Source organism: Neomonachus schauinslandi, chromosome 2, assembly GCF_002201575.2.
Source record: "Neomonachus schauinslandi chromosome 2, ASM220157v2, whole genome shotgun sequence".
Taxonomy (NCBI): domain Eukaryota; kingdom Metazoa; phylum Chordata; class Mammalia; order Carnivora; family Phocidae; genus Neomonachus; species Neomonachus schauinslandi.
In genome coordinates, this window is record NC_058404.1 from 86,109,145 (window position 1) to 86,122,648 (window position 13,504).

The window sequence follows — 13,504 nt, forward strand, 5'->3', positions numbered from 1 at the left end:
AAGAAAGAAAGAAAGAAAGAAAGAAAGAAAGAAAGAAAGAAAGAAAGGAAAAGGGGAGTTGTATTAACTTTTCTTTAAAAGAAATTACTGGACTATATTAAACTTCTTTTCCAAATTATAACACAACCATTTTGGAAAACAGAAATATAATAGAAACCACTGTAATCACTCAAATCCATCAAGAGACCATCGGTTATTTTTTGATCTATTTCTTCCTGGCCCTTTTGCTATCTTACATACCCATGTAAATATCTTAATAAAAATTAAACCATAGTTTTTGTGTCCTATTTCCAAGCAATGCTATATAGCAACCTTTACCTGACATTATTAATTACTTTGGATAAACATGATTTTTTAATGGATACTCTACAGAGGTACCATTTTATTCAATCTCTTTTAGAACAGTTACACTGCTTGGAGCAACAACCTTCTGTCAGATCTTACTAACCAATTTCTCTTCCCTTCAATATGCATCACCTTAATGATACACTTTTTTTTTTTTTCAATGAACCACCTGAATTACAGCAATTCAATACCACAAAGTCTTAGTATCTATATTAGTCTAGGCATTCTAAACAAGACAACCAAGACCTTCCATTATCTTTTACCTGACTCTGGCAATATAGACAACCTCAACATTATTTAAGCATACTTGTGTTTTCTCAATGCATCCTCTTCCTTTCTATGCAACTTTTCTTTTAGAAATATGATCCATCTTTCAAGATACACCTTAAGCACCACACCTTCTAATAACAGCTAATAATAACCAACATTTATTCAATGCTCCCTTTGTATCAGGCACTAATCAAACCTCTGTTATCATTAACTAATTTTATTCACACCCGTACATGGTAACTACTATATTTGACCTTATGTATGAATATCTATCGTTGATTTTAATGTTCTAGGAGAGATAATAGTATCATTATACCTCCCCACAATATCTTGTACATATAGCAGGCATTTCTGTGAGAAGCTACATTGGGAAAAAATCCTACAGTGGTGAGACTATTGGATTTGGGTGACTACATCTAAGAAATAACAGTGATCAATTTTATCAGGGCCACTATACCCTAATTGCCTACCTTTCCTAAAGTAAATCTCAAAGGCAAAAAGATGCGTTTCTATCTTGTTCTTCACCAAGTTCTTCAACGGTGTTAAAAATTTAATAGCTTCTTCCAATGGAGTTTCAACCTAACAAAAATAAAAGATATTATACAAGTGGAAGCAAGATGGGGGGGGGGGGGGGAGGATGTGAATAACACTTCACTTTCTGGTTTTCTTTCTTTTTTCTTTTTGGTAAAAATCACTTACCCATTACCCAGAAATACTGTCATATTTTAACCTCCCATAATCTAAAGGAAGGGGATTTTGAACTCTACAACTCTTCACTGGTTTTTAACCATAGATACTACATTATCTCTGGATAGAAACTATCCAACAAGTGAAGCGAAAGATAAAACAGAACCAGGGAAAGACAGTGAGATGAACAGGTTAAGATAGCCAAGGGGTAGGGCGGGGGGAGGACAGAGAGATGTTAAACAGGATGAAGAGGGATTAAGAAAGAGAGAGAGAGAATATTATAGAATGAGTCAACATTCTTTTTAAATTCAAAGTGAAGTATAATCAAGTTATTAAAAAAAAGCAGTACAATATCCATTCTATCTTGCTTTTGTTCTAATACAAATTCTATAGTATCCATATTTATTCCAATGCCACGGCATTTAAGAAGATTTATATTTATCGAACTGTCTCTACCACCCTTTATTAATTATATAGATGTCATATTAATTACATACTTGTAGTAATTCCTGGGCAGGTAGAATATTTACTACATAACTGTGTTACTGTTACATTCCTAGACTGCGTATCTAGACAAAATTCTTCTCTGTAGACTGGGATGGGGGTGGGGAGCAATACCATATTTATCAGAAGGCACCAAACATCCATGCCTGTATTTGCCTTGTCTCATCACAGAGGTAGTAACAATTTATCCTTGATGGAATTTGGATTTGACACAGCTGTACAACATGCCTCTGCTAATACGGTAATTGTGGTTTTACCAACACAGATTCTGGCTAAGGAAATTACTTCACAGCATTAAAAAACAAAACAAAAAACAAAACACCTTAAGCAAAAAAGTGATGTCTAGGAGTTTTACCTTATACTAGCATGTAAACCAGCTGGCATTATTCTGAAGAATACACACTCTAAACAAGAAATCAATATATGGCACTGTCACTCTACTAGCTGTAGATACCAAGAGACAGAGGGGAGGAGAGAGGGGCCCTCCTAAGGATGCCTTTCTCACACATTTGTAAATATTTTGCTTCTTATTCCCACGATTCTATGTACTACTGAGTTGGGATTTGTGGTATACAGGGGAAAAATGTCTACTAGGGAAAGGTAAAGAACTGGAAACTGAAATTGTAATGAAGCTGTATCAAGTTTTTCAAGACTTTCAAAGCAGACCGAAATGAGGATCGCTGTACTGACCAGGGTAATTTACTACCAGGGAGATAAGGCTGCTGTCACAAAATGGAAACAAGGAATACAGGGAAGCTAAGGCAATACAAGCATTATACTTACTGAAATCAAGTATTTAAACTTGGAAAAAGAAAAGAGAAATTCTGCCTGCAATTCTAATAAATGAGAACCTATGCCTCCACAAAAAATCTGGATCTGTTGTCCCCACGTTTCTGTGTGCCTCACATAGGTAAGATTTTTGTCAGGCTAAATCTAAGTGTTTAAACATATGTACATAACCACAATAAAGCTAACTACATTCTATATTCATACATACATAATGAAGTACAGAGTTATATATACAAAAGCATATAAACAGGGATGAGTTCTAAAATCAGTGCTTAAGATAAAAAAAAGGGGAAAAGTATCAAGGGGTGCCTGGGTGGCTCAGTTGTTGAGCGTCTCCCTTCGGCTCGGGTCATGATCCCAGAGTCCTGGGATCGAGCCCCACATCAGGCTCCCTGCTTGGCGGGAAGCCTGCTTCTCCCTCTCCCACTCCACCTGCTTGTATTCCCTCTCTGGCTGTCTCTCCCTCTGTGTCAAATAAATAAAATCTTAAAAAAAAAAAAAAGTATCACCAAAACTACCCTTGAAAAATCCCTAAAGTTGTAAAGACAGACACATAGAAATGAATGTATTTATCACTGCTTTGCATTCTGTGCATGAAAACCATATTAAGTACCAAAATGAGAATCACTGTAGCAAAATGTTCACCCTGGGAGAGGCACACAGGAACTGACATGGAATAAACAAATGGTAGTCACACTTCCTGGGTCTCATACTCAGTTGGGGTCCTGTGTTCAATGAGGGGAGTACTGGATGAATTTGCCAGAATTATGCATACTCATTTCTGTCTCTCAAAAAAAAAAATTACATCTAGTCATGAAGATTTGAATTTACTTAAGTTTAAAGAGATGTAGAATGGGACTGCATTGTGTTGATGGGCAATATGAGATTTGCAAGGGCGGTTCTGATCATATGCAATTTTTAAATTTATAAACCAATGTGAAGTCTAATCCGTATTACAATATGTTGTATAAGAATACACCTCCCTATACTCGCAGAATAGCAACTGAAAGTTTAAAACTATTAAATCCTATACAGACAGAATACTAAGAACACATTGATAAGGAGGAACGTACGTGTGCACAGAAGGAAAAAAATAATCCAGCTGAGATGAATACTACCTCCTGAAGGCAAGAAGGAACATAGGATGGGTGGTACATGAGGGAACTCATAAATACCAACTACTGCCTCATAAGTTGGAGAAACAAAGACTTCAGGTTTATACTCAGTTAACTGAATATTAAACTCACTAAACCTCTTATTTTCCTTTTTTCTTTAACTGGAATTACTGCTAACTTAATAATGCTTTTATTTTATTATTACATATATAAAATCCTGAACTGGTGACACTAAATATATCATTTGTAACATTAAGAATGATAAAATATAAGATGATAAAAAATCAGAATCTAGAGACTGCAAATCCAGATATGGCAGGCAGCTTTTAAAATAGCCTACAATGCCATACTTTATCATGATGGCTTGGTGTAATCTAGCACTGCCACCACACTGGGGATACAAGTAAGTGTGGATGCTATTAGAAGGGGGCATCCTGGAGGCAGGTATCCTAGGAAGAGAAGTGTGTTATGTGCCTAACAGGTAAGAATAGTATATATTAAACAGCAGCCTATGAAAGTGGGTACCTTCCACTGGGCTCTTTCCAAATAAAGCACTTTCTGTAGGCATTATTTTCTTCTGAGACTCTACAAACCTCTAGCTATAAATAATTAAACTATAACTTGACATCTGGCCCAAAAGCAGCTATGATAAGCTGGACACAAGGAAAACCCAATAGTCTATAAGGAGGCCTGGTATAAGAATTCTGCTCTGTGGGGGTAAGTGATCTTTATTAGACAGTGACTAAATAATCCAAATAGATCCTCTCTCTAAGAAGTATAATGGAAGATATAAAGTGTTACAAAGAAAAAAGTCAGTAAGAAAAGTCATGGCCTATAGAGAAAGTATGTAGAAAGAATGGGGGTGGCAGACTGTCAGTGACAGTGGTAAAAGTGGTAGTAATAAAGAAAGCTGAAGTATAAAGATGGAAGGCCCTTAAAGCCGGTATTATCCCTGAATAACTTTGCAATTCTCCATGAGGCCTAAAAGGCAATTTTCTGTGCCTCCTCACTATTCTGTATATTCTTCCAATAAACTCCCAACAATAAAAAGATAGTATCTTTGGGGCACCTGGGTGGCTCAGTTGGTTGGGCGGCTGCATTTGGCTCAGGTCATGATCCTGGAGTCCCGGGATCGAGTCCCGCATCGGGCTTCCTGCTCGGCAGGGGGTCTGCTTCTCCCTCTGACCCTCCCCCCTCTCATGCTCTCTCTCTCTCTCATTCTCTCTCTCAAATGAATAAATAAAATCTTTAAAAAAAAAAATAGATAGTATTTTTGTCCTAGAAGTTATACAATTATTTGTGAAAGGATGTCAATATATCCTTTGAAATCCAAGCTAGATTTCTCTATGGTTCTTAGCAATACTGCTATGAGGTATTATTGTCCATCTGCTCTGATATAATCCTAAAACTATTTTCCAACTCTACTTATTAGGTATTATAATTTTTCTCAGTTCTAAGGCAGTTGATTTTTATTTTTTAGTTACTAGTGAGGCTAATACTGAACTCTAGTGCTTACTATATTTATTGCTTTAACATAATAAACCATGCAATTATTTTCACATGGAGTAGCTGAACACCAACGGCCAGAAGTGCATAGGTATGTTATTAATCAAAATGGTTCATTTGACAATGAATACCTTGGTTTCAGCTTAATGGTTAAAAATGGCAGATATGATTTTTGGCTTGGGGGAAAATATTTAGGGACTTTTAAAGAGATTAGGTTCAAATAGCAAAGTCCAATAAAGAAAAACTGTAAACTGACACATGGGTGAAAGATATACATATACACTTACTTTTCAATAAGCTCAATTTGGTCTAGATATAAAAAGGTGCATGTTACCACTTATAACAGATGCTACATTCTTTGCACATATAGTTCCTTTAATCCTAACATCCCTGCCTAGTAGGGATTTCTTCCTAGTCCCTTTTTATACATGAGAAAACCATCAGAGAGGTGAGACAAAGTGTCCAAGATACACAGTGAAGTAGAAGCGCTGATATGTGGACCCAGATCAGAATGACTCAAAAGCCAAAACTTTCCACTATACCATACTAGATTACTCTGGATCAGGATCATTGTTCCAAGTTTTAAATGTGAAATATGATCAAGAAAGAAAGAAAGAAAGAGAGAGAGAGAGAAAGAGAGAGAAAGAAAGTAGACTAAAAATTAAAATGATTTTTCACTCTAAAATCTATAATCAAATTGGTTAAATAAGACAGTATAAAATGACAATAGCTGGTCATGAAATTTCACTCAATTGTGCTCAACACTATTATTAAGTACCTTGGCCAGTTTCTCAGGGATAAGTTCTTCTTTTGGCCCTCCAATTTCCTCATCATCATCATCCTTTTTCTTTTTCTGATTTCTCTGCTGCTTTTCTTTTTCTGCATTTTTTTTCTCTTCTTCTATCTGGGCTTTCTTTTGAGCTCTTCTTTGTTTATTACGTAGCTTCTTTAGCTCTTTGTCAGACATGTTTGCTGTAGGCAATATGTGTTAATTAATTAAAAGCATTATTAGTAATGACCAATCACTAACATTCTCATTAAAACTCCCATAAAAAATATTACATGTTATACATGTTCATGTGCCTATGTGTACCTAGCCATTTAATGGTTCCACATTCGATAGAGAACACTGTGATCTCTTCAAAAAAATGTTTTGAAACCAGGTGGAGACCTGGTGCCACAACCACAGCAAAACATAAAAGCATACAAATTCCTCCAGCAATATACTTGCAGTTCTAGAAATGTAACAAGCTGTCTCATATTTCTCTCATAATTTCTATGGCCTTAGACTATGCTTTTTCTTAGTTATGCCTCTCTAACCTTGTCAGTTATTTATTCTCTACTCAGTGCTGCCACTATGACATATATTTTACTTGTCACAATACTTCATTTATACATGTGGATCTCTTTTAGACTGTGAACTCCTTGGTGGAAGAGACCCTGTCTTACTTGTAATTTTTGTATTCTCAGGGCCTAGCAGAATATACAGAAAATACTCAAATATTTGTTGATGGAATAATAAATAACTATATGGCAAATTAAAAGCTTGACACTGAAAATTAACAATAGCTTTTGTGGTATAAACTACGAAATGTCTCAAGGGAAAGACTGGAAATCACAAATATGAGATAATAAAGTAAAAAATCTATTGTTTAGTCTTCAAGCAATAAATCTGAAAGTTACATGTGCAACTGGTATTTATTTGGGCAATACTTATTGATTGTGAGAAATGAAAAAGGTCAATCTAAAATATACCATCATAGCGTGATTTTCAAATATGCCCATAAACTCTTTCCTTCAAAAGGTTGAGCCTATTTCCCCTTCCCTTAATTGTGGCCTATACTTAACTCACTTCCAACGAATGGAATATGCTAGAAATCAAAGTGTATGACATCCAAGATCAGAACATAAAAGCATGGTGGATTCCTCTTTGCTTTCTCTTGGGCCACTCAGAAGAAACCAACTGCCATGTTGTGAAGATACACAAACATGGAAAGACCCAAGTGGCCAAGAATAGGCCTCCAGCCATGAGAGTAAGCCATCTTGGATTCTCCAACTCAAATCAACCCTTCAGAAGCAGATTCTCCAACTCAAATCATCCCTTCAGAAGCCTTTGGCTGCCATCTTCATTTCAATCTCCTGAGAGCACCCACATCTTTCAAAATCATACAGCTAAGTGACTTCTGAATTCCTGGCCCACAGTAACTCTGAGATAATATATGTCTGTAGCTATGTGTAGGCAATCTGTTACGCAGCAACAGATAACCGAGGCAGATTTTGGTATCTGGAAGTGGGGTGCTGCTGCAATAAAAACCTAAAATGTAGGACTGACTTTGGTTCGAGTATGGCAAAAGGTGGAAAAACTTGGAAAAAGCATTAGTGGAAGCTCAAAGGACCCTAGACTATTTAATAGAGATTGGATTTTGAAGAGGCTGCAAGTGACACATGTTATAGTCATGTACAGGCAGAAAGTTTAATAACATGTATTTAATAACATCATAAAATACGTCAAATGAACTGAGTGATTAGCTAGAGGGATTTCCAAGCTAAAAAAAAGAGGGCGTAGTTAAGGTAGCACCTGATTCCTCTTGCAGATTGTAATTAAAATGCAAGAGAAAGAAACAAATGTAACAAGGACTTGACAGTTTTGAAAATTCTTAGCCTCTTCAAAAATGGCTGCTGACCAAAGGTTAAATTCAGAGAACTGCCAAGAAAATATGTCAACAGAGAAAGCAGAGTTTGGCTTTAAAATCCTTTAAAACTCAGAACTCAGAAAGATGGTACTTCAGCAGTTACTGGTCACCCAAAAGGCTCTTTTCTCTTAAAAATTTTAAGGGTATGATTCACTGATCCTTTCAAACAACAGAACTTCTAAGAAACTCAAGGGTGCTGTCCTCTCAGCAAAAGCTCAAGGTAGACAAAGATATTCATGCATGTGGCTTCCAGTAAGATTCACAAAAGATCCATAGATTTTAAGAGAATTCTATGGGCAGAAACATAGCAAATTTGGACTGAAAGGAACAGAGATAGTACAAAAGAACCCCCAAATTTTGGAAGCAGACTGAAAAACTACTCAGGTGCAAACAAATGCTAACTTTTTAAAAATTAATTTTTTTAGTAATCACTACACCCAACATTAAGGCTTGAACCCACACCCCAAGATCAAGAGTTGCAAGCTCTTCCAATTGAGCTGGCTAGGCACCCCACAAATGCTAACTTTTAAGAACAAGGAAAGAAGATGCAGAAGGTGGAGCCAAGAAACCACAGCATAGAACCAGGAACCATTAAGAGAATTAGTCCTACATCATGAGTCCTAATCAAAGAACTGCTACCCTATACCCAACTGGACTTAAGAACTGACATAACCAGTAACTCCTGTGTGCCTCCCATTTCCCCTTCACCACCCCCTTTTGATCAAGAATATTCCTCTGCAATCAATTTATATTGGACATGTACTTGGCACAGGATTTCTTTAAGATTTATTTATTTGAAAGAGACGAGAGAGAGACTAAGCAGGGAGAGTGGCAGAGGGAGAAGCAGATTCCCCACTGAGCAGGGAGCGACGCAGAGCTCGATCCCAGGATGCTGGGATCATGACCTGAGCCCACAAGAGATGCTTAACAGACTGAGCCACCCAGGTGCCCCTGGTACAGGATTTCATATCAAGAACTATACTTGAAGAGCTATACTAGCTATACTAAATCAGAACCATATTAAAGAAATCTCATCAGCACCAGCACCTCATACACATATATAACTTACATTCTGGACTTTGAGCTAATGCTGTAATGGAATGAGACTTTTGAAGGCCTTGGAAGGGGCAAGTGTATTTTGCATGTAAGAATAATATAAATAGGGTGCCTGGGTGGCTCAGTCAGTTAAGTGTCTGCCTTTGGCTCAGGTCATGATCCCGGAGTCCTGGGATCGAGCCCTGCATCACTCCCTGCTCAGCGGGGAGCCTGCTTCTCCCCCTTCTCCCTGTTCCTGCTCTCTCACGATCTCCGTCTCTCTCTCTCCAATAAATAAATAAAATCTTAAAAAAAAAAAAAGAATAATGTAAATAATTTGTGTCAGAATGCAGAATATGGCAGTTAAAAATATGACTACAAATTGTATGATTCTTCTCCCACTCAAATATAGGTTAGACTTGGTGACTCACTTTTACCAAACAGAACATGTAGGAGGTGATGGGGTGTTATGTCGAGAGAGTAGAACATTAAAAGTGTTGTGGCTTCTTCCTTGCTCTCATGGCTGGCTACTATGCCTTGAGGAACTGAAGAAACCCTCCAGAGAGACTAACATATTAAGGCCACCTGCCAAAAGCCATGTGAGTGAGTCATCTGGGAAATGGATCTTCTAGCCCTAGTTAAACTTTCAGATGATTGTAGCCCCAATCAACATTTTTTTTTAAAAGATTTTATTTATTTATTTGAAAGAGTAAGAGAGAAAAAGAGCCCACAAGCAGGGGGAGTGGGAGAGGGAGAGGGAGAAGCAGACTCTCTGAGCAGGGAGCCTGATGCGGGGCTCGATCCCAGGACCCTGATATCATGACCTGAGCCAAAGGGGCAGATGTTTATCCAACTGAGCCACCCAGGTGCCCCCCTCCCACAACCCTCAGCCAACAATTTAACTATAACTTTATAAGAGACCCTGAGCTGGAACAACCTAGATGCTTCTAAATTCCTGAACTATGGAAATAGTTGTTTTCAGCTGCTAAATTTAGGGAAATTTATTATGTGTCAATACACAACAACCTTCAAAAACAAAGGCACACCAGTTTCTCTTTTTCCTAGTAAAGAAGCCCTTACTACTAAAAAAGAAAATTTCAAACAAGGACCAAAAATTACATTCTCAAAGTACAAGACATTTATAAATGAATAACCACAAAAATTCTGGCCTTTTAATGACTTGTAAAATAACTGCTACCACTTGCTTCCTTACTACATACCAGATACCATGCATGCATTATTTTACTTAATATCCTCAATAATCTCATTGATTAGAGTATAATATTATTTTATGTATGAGAAAACTGAGGTTTCAGAGGAAAAATATTAACTCAAGAGTAATAACAAAAGGCAGAATAAGGATTTAAATCCACTTCACTCTGACTCCAAAGTCTGGCTGGGCTCTTTCCTTCCACTATGCTACACCAGGAGTCAATAATCTTTTTTTATAATGGGCCAGATACTAAATATTTTCATCTCTGTAAGCCATGGGTCTCTGGTGCAAAAAAAACTCAGCTACTGTAGCACAAAATTCACCATAAATAATACATAAACAAATAGGCTCAGCTACATCCCAATAAAACTTCATTTATCAAATCAAACTGCAGTACGGATCTGGTCCACTGGCTATTTTGTGATCTTATTCTATATTATCTCCCACTGCCTTGAAAGGACTCACCCAGTTTATAATAACAGAGTTGCCATACAAAAATAGAAAAAGGAATAACCGCATCAGAAGTTAATATAGAAATTAAGAATTCAAATCCTGTTTCACTTAATGTAGCACTATTTATCTGGATAAGCATGGTCTCAACTTTACATGAATTTTTACTTGTGTGAACATAATAGAGATCAGAATTTTCACTTAGAAGGATCCAGAGAATTCTACTATGCTAGAATATTGCACTATCTTAAAAATAAAAAATTGGTGTGTATATGTATGTGTATGCATGCATATATGTATATACATAGCAAACAACACCTAAACCTAGACTACTCTATACAGCCAAATCAACATTCACTTAAGAAGGCAAAATAAATCTGGCCACGTTAGTAAGACTCTTTTAAGTTTACTGAAAAGATAGGGGTGCCTGGGTGGCTCAGTCGTTAAGCATCTGCCTTCGGCTCAGGTCATGATCCCAGTGTCCTGGGATGGAGCCCTGCATCAGGCTCCCTGCTCTGCAGGAAGTCTGCTGCTCCTTCTCCCACTCCCCCTGCTTGTATTCCCTCTCTCACTGTGTCTCTGTCAAATAAATGAATAAAATCTTAAAAAAAAAAAAATTTACTGAAAAGATAAAAACCTAAGAAGCAAAAAATAACTTCTCAACCAAATAAAGGGTAACTACCAGATATTTACTACAAATAGCAAGCTTTATGGTGGACCATTAGAAACATTATGTCTAAGATAAAAAAGGCAGCAAGTATACTACTGTTTCCATTAATTAGCAGTTTCAGCAACCCTCACCAATGCAATAAGGTACAAAAAAGAGAGGTATAAATAATGAAAGAAAACAAACTACCAATGTTTACAGATTAATATAACAGCTTACATAAACAATTTTTTAAAAAATAAGCTGAAAAAACTACTAAACCTAATATCAGAGTTCAATAAGGATACCAACTTGACAAAAACTATAATATTCATTTAGAATACTGTAATGGAAAAAAAAGACATGTAGAGATAATGCTAGCAGTAAATTCACCAAAGTTATATAATTACACAAACAGAAATAGGAGATACAATGCATTCTAGCATGCAAAGATTCGATATTATTTAAGATATCCCCACCCCAAATGGTAATCCGTATCTCAAATGCAATTTAAATTAAAAACTCCAAAAGAGGGGCGCCCTGGTGGCTCAGTTGGTTAAGCGACTGCCTTCGGCTCAGGTCATGCTCCCAGGGTCCTGGGATCAAGCGCCACATCGGGCTCCCTGCTCAGCGGAGAGCCTGCTTCTCCCTCTCCCACTCCCCCTGCTTGTATCCCTGCTCTCGCTCTCTGTCAAATAAATAAAAATCTTAAAAAAAAAAAAAAAATACACCTCCAACTTTCCGACAGACAAGGTAATTCATATAAGCAAGTTCATATAAAAGCAAGAAAATTCTAAAGACATAGTATTGGATTTTAAGAAGAGACAAAGAGATCATAAGAACAGAAACCTGTATACTAATGTCAATACCACAGTTTAATGTCTTTACAGGAATTTCTGATGTATGTGGGAACCGACACCATACCCACAACCCACTACGCTGTATTTTCACAGTTTAGTTCATGATAAAGGTGGCATTTTATTTTTTTATTTTTAAAGATTTTAAGTAATCTCTACACCCAATGTGGGGCTCGAACTCACAACCCAGAGATCGAGTCGCATGCTCCACAGACAGCCAGGCAGGTGCCCCTTTTTAAATCAGTGGGGAATATGACAACCTATCAAAAATACTGTTGAGAAGTCAGCCGTCTATCTAGGGGTAATAAGCTACGTTCTACTTCACATCATTATATAACAATTAACTCCAGATGAGGGGTGCCTGGGTGGTACAGTCAGATGAGCATCCAACTCTTGGTTTTGGCTGGGGTCATGGTCTCGGGGTCATGGGATGGAGCCCTGTGTCTGCTAGGGATTCTCACTCACCCTCTCTCTACCCTTCCCCCCACCCTCTCAAGATAAATAAATAAATCTTTAAAAAAATTAACTCCAGATGATTGTAAACGTAACAGAATATTGTAAGGAGGGGGGAAAATCAGAGGGGGAGACGAACCATGAGAGACTATGGACTCTGAGAAACAAACTGAGTGTTCTAGAGGGCAGGAGGTGGGGGGATGGGTTAGCCTGGTGATGGTATTAAAGAGGGCACATACTGCATGGAGCACTGGGTGTTATATGCAAACAATGAATCATGGAACACGACATCAAAAACTAATGATGTAATGTATGGTGATTAACATAACATAAAAAAAAGAATATTGTAAGGAAACACAGAAGATAAATATCTTCTAAAATAAATACATTTTAAATTCTGAAGTAAAAAAGCCTTTCTATGCAAGACTTAGAAGCCACAAAAGACTAAAGAAATTTTATCTCATATAAATGAATACTTTTCCATAATAAAAGATAGCTACCATAAAGACCAAAGTAAAACAGGAAGAAAATTTCTGTAATACCTAAACAAGGATTAAAGTCCTGAACATGCAGAGAACTTCTACAAACCAAGTTGAAAAATAAAATGGGAAAAAGACATGAATAGGCAATTCATACAAGAAAGCCAAAGGCCACATGAAAACATACACAGATGTTCCATTCTTAAAAATCTAGGAATTAGGGGCGCCTGGGTGGTTGAGTCAGTTAAGCGTCTGCCTTCAGCTCAGGTCATGATTCCAGGGTCCTGGGATTGAGTCCCATAATGGGCTCCCTGCTTGGCAGGGAGTCTGCTTCTCCCTCTACCCTTCTTCCTTCTTGCGCATGCTAATAAATAAAATCTTAAAAAAAAAAATAAATAAATCTAGGAATTATAAGGGCACCTGGGTGGTGCAGCCAGTTGAGTGTCTGACTCTTGATTTCAG

At 37.2% G+C, this 13,504-nt stretch overlaps 1 protein-coding gene across 1 annotated transcript in view; it reads right to left on the minus strand.

The window, feature by feature from the left end:
• Positions 1-13,504, minus strand: part of NAA15 (N-alpha-acetyltransferase 15, NatA auxiliary subunit) — a 46,486-nt gene that overhangs the window by 11,819 nt on the left and 21,163 nt on the right. The window contains exons 14-15 of the mRNA XM_044913081.1: positions 5,995-6,188; positions 1,086-1,194 (exon numbers count right to left, since the gene is read on the minus strand). Of these exons, the coding sequence (XP_044769016.1) occupies positions 1,086-1,194; positions 5,995-6,188 (303 nt within the window). The remainder of the gene's footprint in view (positions 1-1,085; positions 1,195-5,994; positions 6,189-13,504) is intronic.